This window comes from Cervus elaphus, chromosome 14, assembly GCF_910594005.1.
Source record: "Cervus elaphus chromosome 14, mCerEla1.1, whole genome shotgun sequence".
Lineage (NCBI taxonomy): Eukaryota > Metazoa > Chordata > Mammalia > Artiodactyla > Cervidae > Cervus > Cervus elaphus.
The window spans coordinates 42,072,811-42,100,256 of NC_057828.1; the positions used below are offsets into that span (position 1 = coordinate 42,072,811).

Below are 27,446 nucleotides of genomic sequence, written 5' to 3' on the forward strand. Positions count from 1 at the left end.
AAGACACATTGGATTTCATTGATTCTCACATTCACTTTTTTCCACATTTAACATTTCTGACACGAAGATGCATGTGACACTCAGTGATACCTTGGCATTCTGTTGTAGTTTAGCTGATGGTGGTTTTCCTTTCTTAGTGGCACGTAAAAGAGTGGTGTGTCTCAAAATCAGGGGTGTCTTAGACTTGATGAAATGCAGTTATTGATTCTCTCTCTCTCAAGGCTGTGTGACAATGCCTCCTTTCCATTCTCATCCTGACACAGAATGCCCCTCCCCAAAGACTCACATGAATTGTTCATATTTTAATTTGTTTTCTTATATGGAACTTTATGTCATATAAGCTTAACTATGGAACCTTATGTCAGTCTTCATCACTGTTAAGCTCCGGAAACCAGAGAATGTATCATTTTTTTTTGGTAAATGAACTTGCATAATTATATGATTCTATATTTAATAAATATTCACTTACTGGTACTAATTCCACTTTTGAGACAACATGGAAACCTGGGGTCTTCATAGTATTCCGGTGATTTTTGGTAAAAGATCGGTAAAGGGCTGAAATACCAAGGAATACATAGCTTGTGTTATTACCTAAGTTTCCCTACATCATTGTTTCCTACTGAAAATACCACCACTTACCTCCTGGTACTTTCCCTTGTCTATAAACCAAGCAGCCACAGACAACATTGCAGAAATGCTTGTACAACCAATAGGCCTTATTCTGACGATGGAGGTTTGGTCCTCTTTTCAACTACCTGTTTTTCTTTAGTATCAACAGCCATAAGTCAGAGAGGGAAAATTGTTACTGGCATTGGGAGACTAATGAAGAAAGAAAAGTAAACATGCATGATGTGTCCCCTTTCCCAGAGTGTACTTTTGTGGACTTTGTCCATAGGCTCTGAACCAATTTATCATTCAGTCACTCATTCATTTCCATTTTTCACTTTTCTGCGGTGACTCACCAGGTTAAAGATTTCATAAATTCCGAGCTCCTAGCACAGTTATATTCTTCAGAGGACCAAAATACCCTGATGGAGGAATCTGCGGAGCAGGCTCAGCGCCGGGACGAGATGCTTCGAATGTACCAGGCCCTTAAAGAAGCCCTCGTGGTCATCGGTGATATCAACACAGCCACGACATTCACACCCGCGCCACCACCCGTGGATGACTCCTGGATCCAGCATTCCCGCAGGTAGGAAGATAGTGCCCCCAATGCCAGAGGCCTCCCAGCTAGTCCAGAGTTGTTTTCTGAATGTGGTTCCCTAAACCAATATGAACCTAAAGCAAAAAGAGGAAAAGGAATATTTAAATTCAGGAGGGAGAGAGAGAGTCAGATAGTCTCAGCTCCTTTCAAAAACAAGCACAAAATACCTGGACAATGGCATGTTATATAGCCATTAAAAAGAGTAAGTACTGAAGTGAAAAGACAGTCCAGTTAATGTGAAACTTAAAAAAAATTTAAGTTGTAGAACGTTGTGTACAAAAAAGCAATTTATGCACATATATATATATATGAGAGAGAGAAGATATTATAGAATATAGATTAAAAGGATACCCAGGGAAAGATACTGGTTGTCTCCACAGAGGAAAGGGTGGGGAAGGAAACTTCCTTTCACCTTTTACCCTTTTATAATATCCCTAATGTGTATCTGAGTTAGTCAGACAATGCTTTTTTCAACGTAGTCAATTATAACATTTTTTAAGGATGACTTCTGATGGAGAAGGAAATGGCAACCCACTCCAGTATTCTTGCCTGGAGAATCCCATGGACAGAGGAGCCTGGTGGGCTACATACAGTCCACGGGGTTGCAAAGAGTCGGACACGACTGAGCGACTTCACTTCACTTTCTGATGGAAAGGAGGATGGGCAAACTGCTGTCTCTCTCTGTCCCCAGGTCCCCCCCTCCAAGCCCCACCACCCAGAGGAGGCCGACGCTGAGTGCACCCCTCCCGCGACCCACGTCCGGCCGGGGACCCGCACCCGCCATCCCCTCTCCGGGACCCCACTCAGGGGCGCCGCCAGTACCTTTCCGGCCCGGCCCATTACCTCCTTTCCCCAACAGCAGTGACTCGTTCGGGGCGCCTCCGCAGGTTCCGTCTCGGCCCACCAGGGCCCCTCCCAGCGTCCCGAGGTGAGTGTTCTGCACGCAGCCGAAGTAGGGGGTTCGGGAGCGGGATGCTCATGGGTTCTCTTCTCATAGCGTGACAGACAAAATTGATTTGGAAAAGAAAATGGCAAAGATACTGTCATACACGTTTGTGGTACCCCCTCCCTCCGGAGGGGAATCATAGGAAGATTGCTGAGCCCATGACTCCATTTAGAAACCAATATATGGACTACACTCTCCTTTCTCTACTGGCACAAACTAAATGAACCCCAGAAACTTAGGTTCAGATGAATGACGTTTTGACGGCTGTTTGTAGAATTTGACAGAGAGCTTTGAAATGAAAGAGCCAGTGGCTGGTTTGCTGCAAGCTGTGTGCTCCCTAGGTCACCAGAGCATCACAAGCTAAAGCCTAGCCTCTTCTATTACCAGAGGAATTCTATAAAACCACTGACTTCAAGGAATATTATCCATCTGCCCTCCGAACTTTGACCCTTAAGCCCAATGTTACTAACTTTAATGTAGGCTGAGCAAAAATCTGGCTGATCCATCTGCAATTGTTTTTTATTTTAACACAAACATATGACTTCTGTGTACAGTCACTGACAATAAATAAGACAGAACATTGTACATTTGAATAATACATTTTGGCATTTATAAGCAGATTTTCAGGCTTAATTGTGAAACAAAATAGCTAATAAATAACTGAAACTTGAAACATATATACCACATATATTTGAAACTATAGTCTCACCTTCATACATTTACAGTCAATATATTAATTAGAGATTTTGAAAACAGGGAATTAGGGTTTTTTTTCAACATCAGAAATTTAAAAAGCAAAGAAAATAGCCCATAGAGAAAGCTAATTTTTTAGAAGTTCAAGTCAGAGGATTAAAATATTTGTATATTCCATGAAGGAAAACCTTACTGTGCATGTACTGTCAAAAGAGAAGTGATTTCTGCCCACCCATGAAGTCTGAGTCACCTCACCCTCCGATTACAGTGCTAACATTTATTTCAGTCTTCAGGGCTGTTGGGTGTAATGAAGAGAAGAAGGGGCATCTTAAACCACTGAACAAAGGGAGGTGTAGAGGAATAGAAAGGAATGTGAAATCAGATTTGATTTGCCACAGGTCTTGGGCAACTCAGACTGAGCCACGAGTTCCTCATCTATGAAATAAAGACCCAACAAGGTTGTTGCCCAAATCACATGAGATGGGGTATTTGAAAGAGACTGTAAATTCCGGTGGTTGTAATTGCCATCACCACTGTGGTCCCCATCAGAGAGGATATATGTACTCTCAAATCAGTTTTTTTTCCCTCTAACCTCAGTAGATTTTATTTATAATTTACTTGGAACTGAGCTAAATTCTAGTAATAATAAAAATGATAATATTTATTGAGCTTTCAATGTTTGCTTTGCGTACGTGTGTGCTCACTTTAGTCATATCTGACTTTGGTGGCTCAGTCAGTAAAGAATATGCCTGCAATGCAGGAGACCCAGGTTCGATCCCTGGGTTGAGAAGACCCACTGGAGAAGGAAATGGCAACCCACTCAAGTATTCTTGCCTGGAAAATCCCATGGATGGAGGGGCCCAGTGAGTTACAGTCCATAGGGTCACAAAAGAGTCAGACACGACTTAGTGACTAAACCACCACCCCCACAACGTATGCTAGGCACTGTCCTGAGAGCTCTGCACGTACATGTTTGTTTAATGCTCACAACAACCCCACGAGTTAGGTGATTGTCCATTGTACAAACTAGATGAAGAGGTTAAGCTGTTTGCCCAAGGCACTCAACCCGGCCCTAACAGAGCTGGGCTTCAACATCGAGCAGTCTGACTCCAGAGCCGAGTCTCCTAACCACAATGTCAGGGTTTCTCCACCTCAGCGCTACTGACGCATTTATTGTGCGGGCCGTGCTGTGCATTTTAGGACATTTAGCAGCATCCTGGCCTCTACCCACTGGATGTCAGTTGCACTCACCAAGTTGTGACCACTGAAAATGTTTCCAGACATTGTCACTGGTTTGGGGGAGTTAATCTCCCACCCCTTGAGAACTTCTGTACTACAGCATTCAAAAGACTGTCCCTTCCATGTAATCAAGCATAAAGGTCAGCACTGAGCCTCACTTATAAGCAAAATTAAATTATTGTTTTAGGAAACTTAAAATTGACTGGGAAAAGGTCTGCCATTGTGCCAAGAATGTATGGAGGCCATTGGGGGAGGGCTGTTAGAGTCCCACACAGGAGCCTTGAAGACAGCTATTTTGTCTGTTTAGCTATAAGAAGGAACCAGAGCAACTTGGGGATGCCTGTCTTCAGGAATGAAAGTGCATGTCTTTGCCTGCTCGCTTGGCTGCTTCACCTCTTGGTTTCAGATAAGCTGGCTTGCCAATACCCTTCAGAGATACTGCTGAATGCTAAATTGATTTGTGAAGCCAAGTGGAGTTGCCCTTGGTATTTCTGAGCTTGCTCACGGAGGGTAGCCGGCAGGAATCGGCCTCCGGAGCCTGAGCTGGAGAGGGAAACCTCCAAGTTTCAGTCGTCTGCACTCGGGAATTTATAGGACAACAGTTGTGTTACTCAAAATGTTTAGAGTATTCTCAAGTTAGAGCCAGACTTAATTTGATCTGGCCTTGCAAAGAGTCTCAAATGTAAAACAGAAATGAGAGTTCTGAGTAAAAGAGGAAAGTTGGTTGTTTTCTGCTGAGCCTTCGAGTTTCAGTGCCAGCTCTGCGCATTGGGAGGGAAATCCCTGGAGGGGCAGGGGGGTGGTCACCTGAGAGAAAGCAAGAAAGACTCTGTCAGGATCCTTATGCCTATTAAAGTTTAGCTTTAGATGGAGAATTCTGACCACATAAAGTCTGTTTTTAATAAAAGCCAGAGCAGGAATCCTACCAAATGCAAGCCAGAAATGAGGTTTAAGATTTCAAAAAAAGAAAGAGAGAGGAGAGGAAAGAGAGACAGAGATAGAAAGAAAGAAAGAAAAAGCTGAGGGAATTCTTGTGGAAACTTCACCTTGTTCTATTTATTTATGTATTCTCTTTTCCCTCCATGACTTGCCTCCATTTTCTCTATTAAAATCTAAAAAACTTGAAATGCCATTATCCATCATCTTCAGAAAACCAACCCTTAGCTTTCCAAGAAGGAAATTTAATTTTTTTCCCCAGTCCTTTGCTTTCTTAAGGGCCCTTTCTCCCCTTTTATCTGAAACCAGAAACTCATAATATGACAAGACAGTACAAGGGGTATCCCACCAGCTCCCTGTTGGGCTTTAATATTACAAAGGCAAAAACTGAACTTCTAGCAGCAAAAGATTCTGCTATTCATTGTGTGCCCATGCATAGTTTTCTTCTAGATAATTCACAATTTCATTAGCAGGTTGTGATCTTCACTTTTAAGAGCATATATTTATTATGACCCTGTTTGCAGACATAATGAAAGTGCTTACAGTTGTACAGAAACCATGAGTGTTCTGGGTGTGTGTGTGTTTTTAAAGTGATTATTATTGTATCTTTCCATTCCAATGTAAAGGATGAGGAAGGAGAGAGGCTGGTGGAGTCATTTTTGGCCCAGGTTTTCTCAGCTGCTCAAGCTGTTCTGGTTTATGTGCATGGAGCCTTTCAGTGAGGGAGCTAGAAATATTGCAAACTACATGCCTGCTTTAATTAATTCCTTCTGAACTAGGGAAGCATTTCTGTCCCAAAGAGGCTCACCAACAGGGATGATTCTGCCATTAGAAAGTTGACTGTACACAAATCTGACTTGGGGAACATTTTCTATTGCTAGAAGGTTTGGTGTGTCCCCCTCCTTTCTCACCTCCGTCAGCTTCTCTGCAGGGGCTGAAACCCAGTTGGAAAACCCCATTTAGTCGTGTCCTTGTTTAGCAAGATATTCTTAAACAGACCTCAGTACCTCTTTAGGGGCCCTATTCTCTTACTTGAAGGTCCTAATGTTTGACCAAACACTAACTTTAGGGCTGATATAGCTATTTTCAGTTAACAGCTTCTTAAAATTAGCTAATTGGGAATCACAGCCTTTGACATTAACAGAACAAATTAACTGAATCAGAGTGTGTTTTTCCTGGCAACGGTGAATCTGGCATTATTTTATTCATTTGTCTTCTCCCCTTTCCTTGGACTAAGCTATTTTGCAACGGTCAAAAGGGGATAAGGGTGGGAGGAAGGGTCTCTATCCAAGGAAAAGCAGACTTCACTTACATCATCACCCAGTTTTCTATTTTAAAAAAAAACAAAAAACTTTTTTTTTAAAAATAGAAGTCCTTTCTTTTAACCACCCCCTGTCTCCAAGTCTGATGGTATCTTTTAAAAATGACACAAGTGAATCAGAGGAAAGGGTTAGCTTTTACTCCAGTTCATTCACATGACAGAAACACAGCATGGATATCAAGAGTGCTGCACGGAATGAGTCTCTGGGGAGGTCCATGGTGATATTGGGGTCCCTGCCTTGCAGGGACAGCCCTAGAATAGCATTAAGCTTACCACAGGGCTTCCTACTTGCACTCCTTCCATGACTTAGTTTCCCTGACTTTACATGGAGCACCTTGAGAGTCTTCTCACAGCCCCACATTCTCAGCAATTCACGGTTCAACTAACCATAGCAAAAGATACATCAGTTCTTTATGTGAAGAGACAGTCCATGCATGCATGTTCTTTTCTTTACAGAGGTAAAAGCCCTTTATTCCCTTTAATCTTGTTTTAAATGGTTGACCTTGATGTCTTCTGTACCGTATCTCTTTTATGCATACATATTTTATGCATTGATTTAGCTGACAGGTAACACAGAATCCTTTTTGCCTAGGGATAAGGCTCCCCTGTTTTATTTTGTTTTTAGCCAATCCCCCAAATTTTGAATAAGAGAAAACCTGTGATTCTTATGAATGTGTCTTTGCATCCCTAATATCAAGGTTTGGTGCCATGAAGGACGAAGCTGCCGAGCCTTGAAGTCGTGGGCTCAGGGTTCACGGACAGTTAAGGAACTTGTGGGACTAGCCTGTGTCTGACTCCTCTGCAATCATGTTCTGGAAACATCCTGACTTACTCCCTCCTCAACAGCCCTCTAAAAGCATGAGTTCTTTTAGCAGCTGAGTGTCTTTGGACGAATGATGAATTCGTCTTGTGATTTCTGATTTCAGCCGTGAGCTTTTTATTTTCCTCACCATCTTTCTCCTTTAAAGAACAAAACAGATAAATTTATGATTAGGTGTTCTGATTTTTCAGGAACAGTTTTTATATTTAGCAACTGGATTTAAAAGTCAAGCAAGGATTTTTACAAAGTATAATTGCTGAGACTAGAAACAACTTCAAGGCGTTCTTTCTGATTCTTAATATTTGAGGCATATCATGAGGCTACTGTGTCACAAAATTTGTTACTGAAACCCCAAATGTAATTAATAACTTGTTGTAGGTTTACCATGAGTTGTCATGACGCTTAACATATTTTCATGAACATAGGAATTTGGCCACAAGATGTTCACTAAGGAAAATGTCTTTAATTTTATTTGAGCCTCTCTATTAAATATTTCATCAAAATCATTCAAATACCACAGTGATTCTGGGTGTAACATAATAATTCACTAAAGTGGATCAATGGTTAATGTCAAAGGTTTTCTTTCTTCAGGGTCTTGGTTTCATTCTAGTTCGAGTGGAAGTAAATTAGTCTGGTGGTTTCCTTCTTGGGTCTAGCAAACTTGAGTTACTTTACACAAACATCTCCATCCCACCACAGTCCAGACTGACTGGCAGTCTGTTTAGGCCAGGCTCAGGAATGTGGGAGCTTTACAGCTGTGTCAAGGTAGATTTCAGATTGCCTTTAAGTTTTCAATGTGCTCCTTACCTTACTTTTTCAAACATCTGATATTGCAGGAGGGTACAAGAAAAAGGAAAATAAGAAAGGATCTACATGAGACAGTACAAAAAAGCAGGGCAATAAATATAATAATAGACCATCTACCATCTCAGCCCCATGGTAACTGGCACTGAGTTAACCAAACAACTTCTTCTAGGTCCCTCAACAAATAATAGCAAATAGCTCTGTTATTGTTCTTGTTTGGGGCTCTACATTGCTAAGCTTCAACAATAAAGGGAAAGCCTTTCTGAGTTTCAGGGCAGCCCATCCGCCCCTAGTTTCACCTGATCAAGGAAAACAGCCAGGACCGGAGTCTGGCACAAGAGCCCCTGTCCAGTGAAAACCGCACAGTCAATAGTTATCATTCGTCCTGTAGCCAGTCAGCAGCCAACTGTCACCAGCTGGAATCTGCTGAATGTTCCTACATGCAAGTTGATGTCAGCTGAAAGAAAAGAAAACAATTCTACCCAGTGTAAGCAGACCCACAGTCTTGTAGACTCATGCAAGCTAGTACTTCTGTTTCATCACTGCCCTCTTTTGTCTCCATCACTGTAAGAAAAGAACGGTTTTACGGGGAATGATTTTTCATTTTCAGGCAGTTACGATCAGATGGCATGTTTTTCAATGACTTCAGAGATTCATGGCACAGCATGATCCATGGCTCTTTCACCTCTAAATTTTCTGTAAGCAGCCAGCTCCAAGAATGAGCTTCTGGACGCTTCTTCTTCCCTCTGATTTATCAGTTACAAGGAAAAAATCAGAAGTGAAATTTAGCTTACTAGAGCCCCTTCAGCCAATAAATATCCAGGAAATTAAACATGAAAATGTAAATGCTGCATTTTTCACTCAGAATATGCATTATATGCCTACCTCCAGTTGTATGAGAGAGGAACTGAAAATTTAACTGAGGGTTTGATGGCTGTTGTCTACTTGTCATAATTTTTTATTACTGCTTAAATAGAATTTTTAAATGCCGGACGTTGAAACCCTGAGCTTACTGTAGCCAACATCTTGTAACCATTGTCTAGGGGAACCTCTGAATCTAAACACATATTTACACCCTTTAGTTGCCAAATGAAATCCATCTGGCTTACTTAATGCTATTTCCAAAAGAATATTACACTTTTAGTCTGGCCAGTATTTTTAAATGTAGGAGAGGAGGTGGGGGTGGGGGGGTGTTGGAAAGGCCCTGGGTTTGTTAAGAATCTGCCTGTGTACTGATGCCACATTACCAGTATTTAGATGAAGTTTAAGCTCATGTGGCAACTTTGACCAGAAATAGAATTCCTACAGAGGGCAGTGTTGAAAGCCACAGGCAGGCTCATCATGGCATAATACTTTCTTTTCTTTCTGGCTACTTTTCAGGCATCAGAGCCACACGGTAGGCAAATCCACAAACAACGAGTGCTCTAATTTCTGAAATTATTTTTTAACCATTCCCATAAACACCACGAACTGTCCACTCCTGTTTTCCAGCCAAAATTATCAGCTCACATGAATTGTAGAAAGAACTCATTCCATCCAAGGACCAGAGGGAAAGATGCTTAATCAAAATGGTAAATGGCAAAATTCTCAGTTGCTCATGGTCAATGACAAGGCCAGGCCTTCTTGATTTTAATTGCTCAGACACATGAAGACTTCATAAAGTCAGCATTTTCCCCCGTTGGGATTAAACACTGAAAAACGAGATAATACTGTTCTTGCTGCTGTTATGAGAACCCAACCCAGTAAATGTGTAAGTTAATATAAAATTTAGAAGTAAACTTTATCCTTTTTCTGTTTTTGTTTTGTTTTTGAGAAAGAGAGAATAAGGGAAAGACTAGATAACCACAAACTAGATATATCACCACAAGTGAATCCCCAAGTGTCAATGGCAATTTTGAAACCCAGGAGAAAGGAGACCTCAGGTGGCTCTGAATATTATTTGGAAAATAATCTTATTTTACAATCAAATATGCCAGTTGCCTCCACCATGTAAACAGATACCTGTATTAGGTTTCAGATTTTCATGAGCAGCTTTATCTACATTTCAGTATATTTTACATTCATCTAGCATGAGACTTTTTATGATAAAAGGAGATGGGAAAGCCTGTTTTAAAGATATTTTGCAGCCCAGAGAATCTAAAATGGAATTATTCCACTTGGAAATGGATAATTATGGAAGGTATATTCTGTACCATGTGCATTTTTAAACTTTATATTAGGATTGCTTTTGAAGCCAATTTTAAGAGTGAATGCAGTTTTTCCCTCAAATAAATCTCCTCCTAGTCTCGTGCTCAGGTGTTTTCGCCAGAAAGTCTGCACTCTGCTTTGCCTTTTAGACCACCATTCATGGAGTGAAGCTATAAAAATGAGGAAAACGTCTACTTATTTCTAAAAGAACTAGAATTTCTTTTTACTTCTTAACAGTATTGGAAAGTATTTTAATAACTAAAATAATAAAACTTCATGTGAGGCCAATGCTACCTTAATTATTGCCTCTTGGGGTGGAAAATTAAGGAAACATTAGTAAATGTGTTAACTAGAGAAACCACTGCAGTAATTTCCCTCCACGTAACTGGGTCTAAAGTCACAATAAATCCATGCTATACATATCCTTTGAAAGAAAGAAAAGTTACAGTTTCAGCTGTAATAGGAGTAGTATCAGAACTCTCAGGACTGAAATTAATGGACCATAAAAATCCCTGCAATTCATCAGTGGACTTTGATTAACCTACTTAAATGCTCTCCAGTTCAGTTTAGGGATCTATAATGAGGGTTGTTGATATGATTGCTTGATTTGTTTTAATATTTCAAACACTCTAAACTACCCCATTACCATCTTAATATTCTAAAACTAATAAGAATTTGGAAATTCATTTTGAAGCACCGTATCTTTGAATAAACATGTTGAAATCACGTTTCTCGCTTTTGCTTAAAACTTCGGTGTGTGATTGATGACATCTTGTAGATTTCCCTCTTTTTTTACTATACTCGCCTCCTTCAACCCAGGACCCTTTCCATTTGATATATAGTGTTTATTCAGTCTTGTGACTGAACAGCACATGGGGCATTCATACCAATAACCATTGTTACTGTGTTGTTCCCTTCCCTGTAGAGCCAGAAGTCTCAGCAAAATATTCTTGCGGGTCAGAGGGAATCTTTGCAACTTACAAATACTTTCCCAGTCTCTGTAGACTGTTCAGGATTCTGTCAATATGTTGTTATTTTTATCATTAAAGTTAAGTTTTACATTTTTGTTTGTGGATTTCATACCACTTATTAAAGTGCATTTTGAGATACAAAAATATGGAGCTAGAGTAAGTAAGGTAGTGCTGATCACTGTCTCCAGTCCAGAAAGCAATGTTAAAGCAAAAAGGCAAGGTTTTAGGACTTTTTTTTGTCTTTACTGCATTCTCATTGCATTCCTGCTTTGTACCCCCGTCCTTCTCATCCCCTTTGTCTCTAAGTTAGGCCCTACACCCAGTTATATAGGGCAGTCTTCCGTTGGTTACTTCTGTCGGACACCTGCCTTCTAACTGTGTTTGGCAGGCCCGCCGGATGAGGTAATAATCAGAAGAAAATGTTCTGGTTTTTTGGCCCCATCCACATACAAGATTATTCAAAACAGTTTGCTGTGAGTGAGAACAAAGATGCTTTGAGATCCCTTAGTCTAACATTCTGTGGGGGTGTGGAGGAACAAAACTGTAAATTTTTTTGATCCCTTCTAGAAGAGTGGAAATATAAATTACATCTGCCTTTGCCTATCCTCTCAGTGATGGTTACAGACAGATATATGTAGAAATGAGAGCCTCTCATTTGTAAACATTCTAGCTTTACTCTCTCCAGCCGTCTTCTTGAGCACAGCTCCCATGGTCATTACAGCAGTGTTTTCCTAAAAGCATATTTTGTGAACTATTTCTCCAAGATGATGGCAGTTTTTTGTAAGACAGATGCCTAAAAGACATATGGTTTTCATAGATTTTTCCGTCTAGACTAGCCTTATTTAGTGACTTTTGGCCTGAATTGGTCTAGTTAAAGTTTCTGTAGGAGCTTGTATAAAATTTTTAAATATGGGCATACCATTAAGGTGTAAAACAAAAAGTTTGACTTCTTATTGGCAAACGATTAGAAGGGATTGGTTGAAAATTTCCTTCAGGTTAAGTAATTGTGATCATACTGTGCACCCACTCGTCCATCCCTCTCCCACAACACTGTCCAGAATGGAAAGGCTTACCCCCAAAATCCGGTAACTGTTAAATTCATATACTTCTCACTGTTTTCCTGAGTAAATTCTTTGTATTCCAGTTGATGTGTGTGAGTGTGTTAGAAAGCTGTAATTCTTTCTGCAGACTCTTTACATGGCCCAGGGGACCTATGATTCCTTGCCCTTTTAGCACCAGTTTTTATAAACACAGCATTTCTCTCATTTTAAAAAAAAAGCATCCAACAAGCCGCAAAGTAAAGGAGAAGAACATTCAGGAGTTTTTGTAGTGCCTTCAAACACCGATGAAGATTTCATTTTAAAATGGCAGTTTTTGAGCCAGCGTCAGAAGACTCATTTAGAAGCAATATGATACTTCAAGAAGAAAAGAATAATTTCTACACTTGCCCAGAAATCAACTTTTTGCACCCTGACACCACAGATCCGTGCCCAGTTTAACTGCATCAGAACACGGAGAATTGTGGAAGGGAGAAAATGTGGGCCATTCTGTCTTCGCACTGAGCATTTAATTGGACTCAGTCACATATTTGTTCACTGACATGGCAGCTTGCAAAGCACACCACCTCTCTGTTTTTATGTTTGCTTTCAGTATTTTTGTTTTTCAAGCTTGAACTCTAAGGCATGTTAGAGCTCCTCCTGCTGGAATTTTTTTTAATCACTGGGATTCTAATTAGTAAACGGTACCTCGTCTCCATTTTTTCCTCTCGGGCTGATACATGACCAGAAAAATACCATGTGGTGCACTTAAAACTGGCTTTTTAATTCACTAGATGTCACAAGTCAGGCAGAAATGAAACCTTGGTATAACATAAATCTTCTTTAAATCTTCAGATTCCTCATGCTCCGTTTCTGTTGTTGTTGTTGTTACAAAAATAAGAGGAATTGGAAAGTTAAACTTTTGCATCTGTATTTCTATGTACACATTTACCCCCTTTGAGGTCAGGCCCCAAGTCAGATACTCATGCCCAGAAGGTTCTTGCTGTCTGTCAGAAAGGAGGAAAGGTCTTCCCCACCTTTCCAATGCAGAAGTGAATTTTACAGTTTCATAGAGAGATCCAGTGTTGCCTTTTTCCTCCCCATCCTTGTTTCTTTGCATTTCTTCTCCCTGACTTGAGATGACAAAGCAGTGTGCATCTCAGAAGTGAAAGTTCGCCTCTCCCAGTAGCTGGTCCTTAGCACCTCCTTCCCAACCTCTCCTCCTTCCCCCAAATGTCTGAATTGGCCAACCCCCTCCCCGGGTGCCTGGTGTGGGAGTGAGGGGAAGGGCAGGGAGAAGAGGACAGAAGGCGGTGAAGAGGGTTGGGAATAGCTTTGCCCCAGCTACCATCAGTGGGACTAGGTTTCTCCATACATGCATGTAAGTTCTTAGATCTCTTTGGGGATTTCTTGAAAGAGAGAGAGAGGTAGCGAGGGAGACAGAAGGAAGGGAAAGGAGGAGAAAGAGACAAAGAGAAAAAAATCCTCAGAGGGGACACTGCCTAACTTCATTCAATAACCATGTGCGTGTGAATCTCTTTAAAAACCACCTCCTTTCTCTCTGAAGTTTTCTCATCGCTATATTCCTCTGACCTTCTGTTTCTTTGCATACCTTTTAGTCTTTTTCTCTACCCAACTTCTCTGTTGTCAGTGATATAGTACAGAAACTAAACTATAAAAATTCCAGAAGTAATGCTTTTTAGGAATCATATTTTAAAACAAAAAACTTTCAAAAACTTTGTTTTGTGAATTAGGACTTGGATTAAAACAAGTAGTTTTGCCACTTGTGATCAAAAAATGAGACATTTGATTTCTCAAGCTGACAGTACTTTTTCTAGCTTTTTTACCCCTTTCATACATACTATCTCCTATCCTTGGAATGCCGATACCCTCAACTTTTTCTGTTTTCTTCAAGCCCTTTTAACGCCCCAGCATCTCCAGTCTAAGACTCCAAGTGTCCCTGCAACGCTTGAGGCGTAATCCTGTCGTTGCACTTATCCAACTGTGGACACTGTTTACTTGTCTCTCTTCCCAGCTCAACTGGAAATTCCTGGGCAGTGACTGTCTTTATTTCTGTACCCCTAACACTTTATACAGTACCTAGCTCATAAACAGGGCTTATTGAGTGAATGAAAGAAAACAAATTGAGTTGATATACAATGTTTAATCAAAGTTTATTTTTAGAATTAGCCCAATATTTAGTGTATTTTAAGAAATGATTTAAACGCACACTTTCTCTCTTGTTCTTGTGCTATTCCTTCTGTGCTAAAACTTTGCCTGGCTAATTCTTTTTACAAGTCATAAACTGAGCAGAGTTCATGTAGGCATATCATCCCTTAAGCTGCCTTTTTGCTGCAACCACAGAAGAGGGTTTATCTTACCATCCTTATGGGTAGAACCCGAGTTAGACGTTTAAAATACGGTGAAAGAAGTGTGGCAAGGTGGATTATATGACCAGTTATCTCAGAGACTAGTTTATACAGTATATTATATGTTTGCATCTTCAAATAAAAATTACAGACTGTTTTTCCCCTTATGTTCTTATTTCAAAGTTCATCAGTTGATTCATACTTTCCCAATGACATACATTTAAAAATCATGGGTTCATTTTCACAAGGGGAAGAAATGCTGGCTCTAAAATGTAGCAAGAGTCATATTAGAGAATTTCTCTTGAATCCTTTAAATGTACTCCAACTTCTCTGTTGTTTCCAACATCTACTGTAAACTATTCTTGGACAGTACTGGCTCATTCTGTACCAAAGCTAAAAGGGCCAAAAATATGCTGGATAGCATCCTATAGTGCTTTTGACAATTACAAAATGTTATCTTCCATGTGGACAAAATCATGACTTCATAGCATTTTTCTGAATTTTGCCTTGGACTTTTTAGATATGCAAAACCTAAATAAATGTTCAAATTAAGAAGTAAAGCACAATGCTGTGCTGAAATTTAAAAATACTGTGTCCCACAGTCTGTTCTCTTAGAGCAGACATTAGCAAGAGGAAGTCCTGGGTTATAGTTAGCTGCCTTTCCATTTCACCTGGAGGTGTGCTCCTGTCTGATTTATTCCTGGGCATGTTCACTTATGTCCTTGAATTCCTGCTTAAGACACTGCCCCCTACAGGTGCTGTGAAAGGCTGCAAGCAGGATAAGGAGTAATCTCAGGTCATGGGAAGTTTATAATGTTGTTCAGATGATAAACTATGTATACATGCCTTAAACTTTGAAAAATGATGCAAGGATTAAGTTATTCAAGAGGGTCATGGAGAAGTAAGGCATTTCAGTTCCTGGGAAGGAGATACTATGGGCACCCCCCATTTAGCTGACTCGGAGCCACAGAGCCATTTTTGCCTGAAGCCGCTTGGGAACCAAGCGCAGCAGAGTCCATTGTGCGAGGCACGTGTCATGATTTTAGAAAATTCAGAAGCAGTTTTTGCTTTTGTTCTCTAAGAAATTCATCCTATGTAGCCCTCAAAAACGGAGAAGGCAATGGCACCCCACTCCAGTACTCTTGCCTGGAAAATCCCATGGACGGAGGAGCCTGGTGGGCTGCAGTCCTTGGGGTCAGGAAGAGTCGGACACGACTGAGCGACTTCACTTTCACTTTTCACTTTCATGCATTGGAGAAGGAAATGGCAACCCACTCCAGTGTTCTTGCCTGGAGAATCCCAGGGACGGCAGAGCCTGGTGGGCTGCCGTCTATGGGGTCGCACAGAGTCGGACACGACTGAAGCGCCTTAGCAGCAGCAGTAGCAGCCCTCAAAAAGCAGAGATACTTTACTTCTTGTGCTTAGGTAGACAAAACCCTTCTTTTTTATCTTTTCATCAATAAGGTCAAATGACCCTAAATGCAACTACATGTAAATTAAATTTTGAAACAGTTATATTTTAAAGCTTTATCTATATCTAATAAGTAGAATTTATGGTATAAATTGCATATCCTTTTTATGCAAATAACTGTCCTCGTAGGCAAATATAATTCCCCTAAAAGTATCAGTCTTTGATTTTTTGAGGGTTTTTTTATTTTTTTAAACTTGGGTCCACCTAACTAAATAGGCTGGGCTTCAGTCGTACCTTTTTCAAAGATGAGAATTTGGAATGCATGGTTAGATGTACTCAATGTCTGCACCCACTGCCACGCTCATGAGCAAGCTTTTCTAAACAAGTAGTTATTCTTCTGGTGATGACTAACAAAAAAACTACTGTAGTATAACATCTCAGTCTTTACAAAATAAACCTAAAACCGATTTGACCCATGCTTGAATCTGATTTCCAAAGGTATCAAAGAATTTCTACAACCATTTCTTCATCTTTCTTAAGATATTTTTTCCCAGCACTTTCTCTTTTTCGCTCTGACTTTATCTGGCAAGTGAAATGAATTGCTAAGAAAGCAAGGACAGAATCATTTATTATGTCTTCAGACAGTTTTCAAAGCATGGGACCAGCAGCATTAGCATAATCTGGGAACTTACTAGAAATGTCTCACCCCTATAGGAAGTCTGTGTGGGACCTAGAAACTTCTGTTTTAGCAAATCCTGCAGGGAGTTCTAATGTACAGTCTAGTTTCAGAGACACACCCTTAGAACATGCCCATGTGACTGCCCTATAGAAAGAATCCTGGCCTAAGAGTCCTGATATTTTGTAAGTAAGGAAAGGATGCAGCCTGAGCTACATAGGCCTAGTCTGGCTCACAAACTTATCAGATAGATAAATCTCCCTTTCCATCCTGAAGAGAAAGACAGGGAGGGGCAGAAAGACCAAGCCATGTCAGTATTTGGTGTTACGATACACCCCTGTTAAGATCGGTCACCCATTATGAATACTCAGAACCAGCTAACCAAGAGAAGAGCAAATGAAGATTAAGTTCTCCCATTCTTAGAAGAGAATCAAATGAGACAATAAGAGAATTGATTCATTCTTCTCTCTTATCAATGTAGCCAGTTTCTCCCCCACCATGCCACCCACCCCATATGAACATTCCACTTTCTTAGAAAATGTGTCATTATCCAAAATACTGCACCCGGCCCATCCCTGCAGCTACAAATGCAACTTTAAGTATTACATCTTTCCCTTTGATTTGGAAGCAGAAACATGGCTCTTCTAGCCTAACCATAAACCGCCCACACACCACACAGTGTTTCAATAAACATTAAGTGATGCAAGATGCTCCATTTCAATATAATGGGTAATTTAATGAAGCCCATCTCTCTGCAAAGTAATGGAGGAAAATCTGGTACAAAACAAATAACTCTGCTTGGCCCAAAATAAACTGTTTTATGAGGTGAATGTCTTTGGAAACTCTTTGAATGGTTAGGAACTGGACCAATGAAATGAACCTTAACAGTAAACCTTAAATGTTTTTCTGGTGTTGAAGTTGGCAAACATCTTAGCATTACTTATTAAGAAAATTCACACTGAACAACTTGATGCGCCTCTTGGATTGTTTCCTTTACAGATTATCAAGGGGTTATTGTTTAGAAATAAATGATGCTTATTTCTTCCAGAAGGGTTGACCAGCTCTTTAAGATTTTTAATTACTAAGTATGTGTATGAGTTACTTTAACTTGAAACTAGGCATAGTTTAAAGATGTCATAATTATTTTAAGAGACCATGATGGAAATTTGATCTTTCTTCTTTTTCAATCATTAATTCACCACACAGGGTGCAGTGCCTATTTAGTGCCCTAGGGACTCCCTTAAAGTGCTGATAACGGATAGGTTCTCCTGATTTATTTATTTGAAAAAAAAAATAGCTTGAGCCAAAGACAAAGCCAAGTTCGGGGATATAGTGGTGAACAAGACAAACAAAAGACCTGGCACATTACAGAAAGTTGTATTTTTTTGGTTCCCTGCCTTGCCTTCTTTCTGCAGTTGCCTATTATCGTTGACTTTGTCTCGTTGCATCAACATGGTCCAAAGATAGGAGAGGAGGTTAAGGAGAAGTTGCTCTGCCATCAGAGTATTTTCGATCTTTCTATTCTCTGTCCCCATCATTGAGTCCATCCCTTCCACCTCCCCACTTAATTTCTAGTTTCTTTAACCCCATTATAGACCTACATTCTGCTGTGACTTTCAAATTTTGTATGCCACAATTAAAATCATATTTGCCCCTGCTTTAATCACATTATTGTATTCTCAAGCTCTGAGCCTGAATTACAAAATTTTGCCTCATTTTTTCTGCTTAAAATGGGGTGCTATAGTAAAACCACTTGCATACTTGTCTTAGCCCATTTGTATTCCACTATGAATAGATTTGAATTTTTAAAAATTATGAAGCATAATACAGACCACATAGTACATGCTCAATAAATTATACATGCAATGCATAACTGGAAAGCATGTTACAGACCATCTAGTCTGAGTCTCCTGTGTCATAGATGAGAACACTGAGGCTTAGAGAAGTTTAGTGACTAATGATTATACAAATTGGCAGTTGGAGCTAAAATCCACATCTTTCAATTTCTGTGTAAACTTGCTGTCTCAAATATAAACTTCTGACAAATGCTTCAAAAAAAGTTGCATTTCTGGCCTTGTTGGACCTGCTCTCCTTGAGCTACTCTATAGCCTGTCTGAACATCTTTGTGTAGGTACTTTTCAGTCATTCACTTATTTGTCTGCTATTTAATAAATATTTATTCACTGTCTTCTAACCACATTATACTAAATACTGAATATATGTAATAAATATAGAATATGTGGTCTCTGCACTCAAGAAATTTGCAGTCTATTGGAGGACACAGGCCATAAGCTAGTAAATACATAATGTTAAACAGTTAAGTGCTATGAAATGCATAAAACCATGAAGTGGTGAGGAGTGGTGGTTGGAAATTATCGGATTGTCAGGAAGTGCTGGGTATGACGTTTAAGCCAAGAACCAAAGAATCAGAAGAGAACTCAGTTGCATTCCTTTCTCTCTTGGCTACAACACTTAGTTAAAACTATCATATATGCATGGAACAGTTTCTAGCCCACCATGCTACACTGTATTCTGCCCCTCACTGCATTTGTCAAGTCTACTTTTTTTCAAATAAAATCCCCTAATTAAGTCCATCCCATTATTGAGGCTTCTGGTAGAGTTTTGCTTTTTCAAGTTCAAATTCGGGCCAACTCTCTCGCTCCTCCTATAACTGCTAAAATGCTAAGAATATGTTTCTATAGGTTATGTGACTAACTATCAAACTCCCTGAGGAAGGGCCTATGATTTAGTATTTATTCCAAACATCCACTAAACAATTAAGCAGTCAAATATCCTGTAGGTAGACTTTCTAAGAGTCTAAATCCTACATGCCATTATAGCTGTTTCGTTTTTCTTTTTTTTGCTAGAACAGTGATTTATTTTTTAAAAATACTGTAGTATAATGTAAAGATCAGTGGCTATCATAAGTATTCATAAGTTGCTTCTTACTTCTAAGAGTAACTTTCATTTATTCATTTGTCAAAGGTTCAATGACTGAATGACAACCTCTGAGCTAGACACCACAAGAAACTGAAAATGACTAAGACACAGTCCTTTTCTGGTCAGTGGCAATAAACATATAAACCTAATTCCAGAAATACCTTGGGATGCTAGAGAAGCATAAAGATAGGAAAAGTTAGGTCAGAGAAGACTTCACCAAGGTGGGTGTTGAGGGAGGAATACAGTTGGAGCAGATAAACAAAAGAATCAGAAGAGAACTCTGACTGAGGACATCATTGACTGCAGCACCATGCTAAACACTCTATGAAACAACTCAAGTGCACATGACCTCTGGCCTCTGGAAAGTCCACATCAAAGGAGAAAATGGCTGGGTTCAAAGCCAGGATGTAAGTTAAACACATAACCATTTCAAATGAAAATGAGTAGTATGCTAGTGAAAGGGCAGGTGTTTTTGCATTGTCATAAGCGAAAAGGAAATAACAAGAGGATTTTTCCCAGCAGGAAATTGCCAAAACATTTCTGGCGGTCACACTAGCCGGTAGCCTTTCTGCGGGAAAAGGACTTACTTGTTTATCCAAATTAAACAGCTAGTAGGAATTGGTTTAGTTCCATACTGTGCATATAAAGTATCTGTAGTTACACTTTGAAAAACTGAGTGCTGCTTAAGTGATAAGACTTAGTGTAAGAGGTTAAACTGGCATGCACCTTCCTAAGAAAAAACCTTTCCTCCACAGTTCCGATATTTTTCAGGCACCGGAGGCAAAAGAAACGCCATTAAGATCTATGAGTTTGTGCTTAAGCAGTCGGTACTTTTACCATTAACCAATGATACCTCTTTAGTTTTGATTTTTCCTTGACCATCTAATTTTATCGTATAGCTCTGTAATTCTTAACATTGCATAACCATTTTCTTTAGCTTTTCTAACTTCACTCCTTCATCCTGAGAAAGAGTATTTGATTGGATCAATTTTGTGTGTCCAATAAAGAAGAAAATTTCATGACATGACAGTAATTCCAGAAAGGAGGCGGGAGGGCTCTTTCTGAAAAATATCAACAGGAGAGTCTTATCAAGAAGAAAAGTTTCAATTTGCAGAACTTGTTGAATCTCATTGGCTATAAACATTACCCTCTGAGATATGACGTGTAAAGTCAAGTACACACATAAAAAGCTTATTAATGCATTTAGGAAATAAATGTATGGGTTCAAGAAATAAAGAATATTAGTTGGTATAAAGCTGAAGATTCTCAGATACAGTAATATATCATTATATGAAGTTTATTTATTTAGAAACCTCAGCTGTTAGAAACACCATTACCAATCAGAAAGTGAGCAATATTGTTACTAAAAATAAAACTTATAGGACCCAAACTAGGAGCCAGAGCTCATGCAGTTTACTCAGGCACTCACCCTGAGCCTGTTTATGCTTACTATAGAGAACTCTAGAAACCTTGATTTTCTGATTTTCTAGTACCCAGTAAATTAGAAGTAAAATATAGAATATATTGGAAAAAGCTAATGCTGAGGTCAATGAGAAGTGATAATTAGCATCCTGACAGGGGAAAAAAAAAAGGAAGAACATTACATAAAGGGAAAAAAAAAATTCAAACCCCCTTTAGTCTCTGAGGCCTTACTAGTTCCTGGAGTGGGCATACTCTACTGGCTGAGAAATATGCAGTGCGTTTCTGATGGCTTTTATTTTTTTTTTTTCAGATGGCTTTTAAGTGATTTAATATTTTTATTAGTATTGGGAGGGAGGACTTCAGTTTTCAGAAAGATTTGCGTATGAAAAATATCTCATTGTCATTAAAAAATGCTGGGTGAATGAGAAGTGACAGTATTAAGTTATTGCAGATGGCAGCCATTCCTGCTAGCCTGTTTGTGCATGAGCATGTGCCTGATGGCTCTTTCTCAGTATCTTTGGGATAACCTTCTAGTCATTACCCTACTTGTTTCTTTACCTCTCTCTTTCTCTCTTTCTAGCCGGAGACCACCCCCATCACCAACTCGTCCCACTATAATCCGTCCACTAGAATCCTCCCTGTTAGACTAAACGAAGTGTCTGGCATGGCAGTTAATTACTAATGAATTTTACGAAAGCAAAATATTTGATAACTGTTGCAGTAAATCATGAGTAGTCGCATGTATGGACATCAGTAGGCAAGTAACCAGTTTGACTAATGCATTCATCACTCACCTTCATTGCTCATGGTATGTCAAACTTCTGGGGTTTGACTGTTGAAAACTGCTGACTCTCTAAGGTTTTGTATGTTGTATCGACCAAAGTAGGTTGTATAACAGCCCTCTGCTTTGTGGACCGTTCGCCTACCCTGGCATACATTTGAAATTGCTTTGACAGGTTTCCCACATTACCTACCAGAGAGCCCATTCAGTATAATTCTTAAGAGATAAGAGATGGTGGGCTTAGACCTAAATGATATATACTTATTTTCCTGCATTCTGTTTTGACTGATGGAAATTATTTTGTCTATTATAAGTGTGTCTGCCTACTCCAGGATTACCTGTTTAGAGCCTCTCTCCTTCCTCTTTATTTCATAAAACTGCTAGGAAGTAATTTTTAAAATTAAGATTCCTTAAAAATACAATTTTTCCTGAAGCACAAAGTTGTTTGCAAAGGAAAAGTTAATGCATTGCTTGCTCTAGAAGGCTTCTCATGCCAGCGTGTTTTTGCTTTGTGCTAGAAGCATATTCAACAGTGAATCAAAGCTTGCCTTTTGGTAGTCAGTCAGCAAATTTGGCTAGTTAGTTTCAGAATTTAAGGAAGAAGCAAAATATCACATCTCAAGAAGTATCTGGACAAATGTAATTTCTTTATTCACCTATGTACTTACCTCCTCACAGATTACAGTGTAGGTTAGCATAGAAAATATTTAATTTTTTATATTGATCTGGTTTTAGGCATGACTGACTACTACACTTTGACACTAATTCCATTCTATTTATTTAATTAGAGCAAAAATATGCCTCTCTTTCCATGCTAATATGTAATTCCCTAATGCAAAAATTTAGCCTACCTTTGAAACAGTTTAACTTTTTATCCATTCTAGGTTTCCTTAATAAATCCTGAACCTTATTATAGGATAGCCATATTTAAAAAATGGGACCTGGCATGGAAAAAAAGATGCCCCTGTTTAAGAGCAGAGCTCATGCTCCTGCAGTCAAACAACTTCAGGGTCTCTTTCCAGGCCCTTCCAAAAAATAGTTAAGACATCAAGATTTAAAGCAAATTGGCAAACTCTAACATTTCTAAAATTTACACGTGCAGCTTAGCCTGGGGGTTAATAGTTCAGTCTCGAGGCTGACTTTTGGACTACCTAGGAGTAGATGATTAGCATGTAGGAAACGGCCAGAAGGCAACTGGAATTTTGTCTGCTAACTGTCCCCAGACAGCAGACCAAATATTCACTGCATATTTGTGTCCCATGACACCATTTCATGTTCTGCAGAAGTAAATCAGGTTAACCAACTGAAATGTCTCCCTTTGAAAGCAGCAAACATGATTTGTACATTACCTTAACTTTAATTTCCTGTGTAGTTTATACCCAAAGCAGACACCCGTAAAGTATGAAGTAAAAACTTTTAACCGTTATTAAAAAGAGAACTTGCCAAGGTGAATGGTGTTGTTTTGAACTTATTCTAAAGGGTTAAAACTATGCCACTCAGAAACCAGAGAATACAAGATTTACAAAAAGAGCCCTTCAACTTTTAAATTACAAGTGATTGTATAAAGAACTCCACCCTAAATCGCCACCTTAAATCTTCTCATATCTTATGTTTTCTCCTGGAAAAAAGTTAACTCTTTGTGAATGGAACAGAGGTGCAAAATACATGCCATGTTTATAAAACAGCATTGCCGCTGAGTGGAAATATGTTAAGTAAAAGGAATAGTCTACAGTGAGATCTTTTCAGAAAATTTCCTCTTTTTAGGATTCCCTTTGCTTCTTCCTTTGAATTCGCTAAAATAGGCATCTAATGGATTGTATACTTCAGGGTTTGGCTTTGTGCTATATGTGGTTTTGCATTTTTCTATATTTCAAAAATTTCCTTTGGTTAAAGGAAAATATTGTGGATAACCACTGGTGTGTTCTTAGATCAGCACAAACCATGTCAAAGAAAATTGGAGATTTGTTTTCCAAGTTTCTTTGCACTGGTTTTATGCAGTCATAAACAATGGCATTTGTCACCTTTGGCTTTTGCTCTAGGTTTATAACCCCACAGTTTCCCTGTCTCAGTTGTCTCATCTTGTGTGTACATTTTTGTTTTATTTTACTTCTAAGCTATTTCTAATAGAACCCAGCCTCTCTCCTGGAATTTCAGCATCATATTGGAAAATATTTTCACTTTACTGCAGTACTCTGTCATGTGATCAGTATTAATCCCATTTCCCAAAAGGTTTGCATCCTATTAAAAGGAGATGTCAATGTAAGTGAAGTCACAAGCTCTAGGATGTGCAGAGTTTGGAGGACAGCGTTCATCTCAGGCCTTTAGATGGGAATGTCACTTACTGAGCTTTCTAAGTGTTCCCCATACACTTCAGGTCTTTCGTGTAACTTCCCTTGATTCCTCCAATGTTGCCTGAACAACAGATGTAGCTCCATCATGTCTAGTATAATAAAACATACAGTGATTTTAGGATTTTGAAAAATAAACTGTGTTTATTTGATGGGTAAATCTATTTTATTGTCACATGCTAAATCTTGCATGCTTATTGACTAATTGGACCTGCCATCAACTCAGTTGTGGACAGATGATTGAAATAGTATTGATTTAGAACAGATACATTACATTTTCAGACGTCATCTACCAAAATGACTCCTCTGAATACTGCTTCTAGCTGTAGTCTGTAACATAGAAGAGCAGTAGGGTCTGTTTAATTAGCAAATTGCCTACTTGTTCAGATACGAACACTATTCCAAAACATGCTAATAAAGCCAAGTTCCTGTGATATAACTATAAGCTTTCTGACCTTAGAATTAAAGAGTAGTCATATATATTCATTTTATGACTTTTTAGTATAGACTGTAGCCATAATTCTCAAGTATGAAGTGGGACCTAATACCAGTATGTGACAAATGTTGATGTTTTCTGTGTACACACATACTTTCTATGCATGTGTCTCTATACAGACTACGTGTATAGTATATACATAGTAAATTTGTGTAAGTACGTGTATTTTGTGCCCTTTTGGGCAAGTAGGTTTAAAATTACTTGTTAAAATGCCACGAGCATGAATGTGATTGTATGTGTATCGTGTATATATGTATATGTATGGGTGTAAATATGTATACATGTGCTTTGTATGTGTGAGTATGAATTATTTTTTAAACTATGCTAATACAAGAGTTAGCCTTAGAGTATCTGCCATGATACGTGATAACAGTGGTTCATTTCCCAAACATACATGAAGTGTACAAAATTTTTTTGTATTTTATTCATTCTGAGAGGCACAAGGCTCAGAATTTCCATGACAACATGGTAGAATAACATCTGCAGGCAAAAAATAATAATAATAATCTACAGACATTTACATCTAAATTCACAACATTGCTCTTAAAGAAGAAATTATCTTTGCCAATATAGCTAGCTCATAGTAAGTGTAAGATCTGTAAACCTACCTTTAAGATCGCTGATAGAATTATAAAAATTATTCTTAGACTGCTGAGCTAAATCTTTTACAGCTAAGTTGGTCTATATAGTCATCTTTTTCTCTATGGTAAATGTCAAAATTTTAGAGGGATCTAGCAGAATACAAATAGTGGATTTTTCTGAATAATTGCTTAAAATGCAGGGAAGAAGTTATGTAATACCTCAAAGGCAAGTCATCTATTCACTTTTTCAGGTAGACATTTTTCATTTGTCAGACAGTATAATTATTTGAAATTGACAGGAATCTCCTTAACGTTGAGAATAAAGCTTAAATTGTAGGTCTTTGAACTATGGAACTCAATGAAAGAAGATAATATTTGAGACTCAAGCCATGAGTTTTATATTATTTCACCAAGAGGACTGAAAGCTATGAACTCAGTTTAATGTGAATGAGGCTGTTGATAGTTTCCAAGAAACAGTTATTGGTTCACTAGATCGCTCATTCCTTTCTCAAAAGCTCAAGTGTGTCTTTTAATCTTCAGTCATCCTGTCTAGTTGGTATGTTTAACATTATGTGGTGTTCTATATTGTGAAATTTTAAGATTTTGAAGCATATGTTGTATATGCATTGCTATCTGTATATATGTGTAAGAATGTCAGTATATGTGAGAACAATAGAGAGGGAACTCAAGGAAGAATCTCCTGTTTGTCTTAAGACCTGTTCATATTGGTATATTGGTGAGACTTCTCACCTGTCTAGGCTTCCGTAGTGGCTCAGATGGTAAAGAACCTGACAGCAATATGGGAGACCTGGATTGGGAAGATCCCCTGGAGAAGGGAATGGCAACCCACTCCAGTATCCTTGCCTGGAGAATTCCATGGACAGAGAAATCTGGCAGGCTTCAGTCCATGGGGTCGCAAAGAGTCAGACACGACTGAGCGACTTTCACACACACACACACACACACACACACACACACTCTCACCTCTCTGGTCTGACGTTTTACACATGGCTCAGCTCAAGGCTTCATTTCTTTTTTATTTTTACCCTCTGATTTCTTAATGTAATGTTTTTTAAATTAACTGTAAAATTATTCTGTCTAATCTCTTGCATTGTCTGTTGTCAATTTGATAAAAATGATCCTCCCAATCAGAAATTCCACCATTACTTGATTTCTGTTTAATTTCATATGTATAGCCTTTGTTTTGCTTGCCTATGTTTCTTTTGTCTCCCTTTTCAAAATCAAACTCGTTTTATTGCTTTTTTATATTAAGAAGGAGTGTACAGAAGCAAAATCTTGCCTTTTGTGTCAGTTCTTTAATTAATTTGAGCCAGAATACTTTCCACTGTCTTCTTGACACTTTCAGGATTTCTTAATGCTGATATATATGGATGGACTCTGTGAATGGACATTTTGAAGCAACTTCCTTTAAGTCCTGTATCATTCTAGAAGGTCATATGTACCTATTGTGAAAATGTGAAGCTGTACTACTGAACCTGAAATAAATGATAACATTTGAAGGACTCCCCCTTCTTCATTCTTGTATATATTTGAGTCATGTTTATGCTTATCAGGAAGATCTGACTTGTAAATACTTAGGACTCTTTTTAATCCAGTTGTCACAGAATTACCAGTATGAAGAATGATAGCATTTGGCATTACTGTCATTAATTTGGGGAAGAATGAGATTTTTAAGGGGAGCAAGTTGAACAAATCAAAGGCAGGAGAGTGGGAAACATTTTACTACTGACTTGAAGTTATTGTTTTACTAAGTTAAAGGACACAAACCTTAGGCTGCTGAACTGTGCAGAGTGACACTTGCCAAGAAGCACTGCAACACTTAGCTATTGAAAAGGAAGTGATTCTGAAAATCTAGGTCTACAGAAGGCATTTCTTACAGAAAGTAATTGAGCTTCTGACTCAACAGTTGACCTCCATTGTTTACTCATGGTGTGTTGATGGGAGAAGTTAAACCTTTTTGTTTCCCCAGTATTGAGAATGGAAGAGTGTTCAGTAGTTACACATGTCCTTGTCCTAGCTGAATTTCCAGAGAATAGAGAAAGACTCTGTAAGAAGGGAATGGGAGGGGAGAAATTTTGATTTACTTTCCCTTTGTGTTCCGGAGAGACTCCTTGTGGAAAGATGAATTGGAAAGACTGTTGGGTTAATTCACACTTTCCTGTTGTAATTTCTTTCTCAAGTCTATACATGTTCTGTGAGAGGATCCTTCAGTGTCTTCAGAGGAAGCCTCTTAATGGAAGAAA

At 38.8% G+C, this 27,446-nt stretch overlaps 1 protein-coding gene across 11 annotated transcripts in view; it reads left to right on the plus strand.

Moving 5' to 3' along the window:
• DNM3 (dynamin 3) overlaps positions 1-27,446 on the plus strand; it is a 622,348-nt gene that overhangs the window by 590,446 nt on the left and 4,456 nt on the right. For 5 of the 11 annotated variants that reach the window (XM_043924621.1, XM_043924622.1, XM_043924623.1 and 2 more), the window contains 3 exons: positions 966-1,192; positions 1,896-2,132; positions 21,557-26,705. In XM_043924621.1, the coding sequence (XP_043780556.1) occupies positions 966-1,192; positions 1,896-2,132; positions 21,557-21,626 (534 nt within the window). In that variant the 3' untranslated portion in view covers positions 21,627-26,705. Of the gene's footprint in view, positions 1-965; positions 1,193-1,895; positions 2,133-7,037; positions 10,439-21,556; positions 26,706-27,446 lie in introns of those variants that run through there. The other 6 variants (XM_043924627.1, XM_043924624.1, XM_043924629.1 and 3 more) reach the window with 2 other exon arrangements.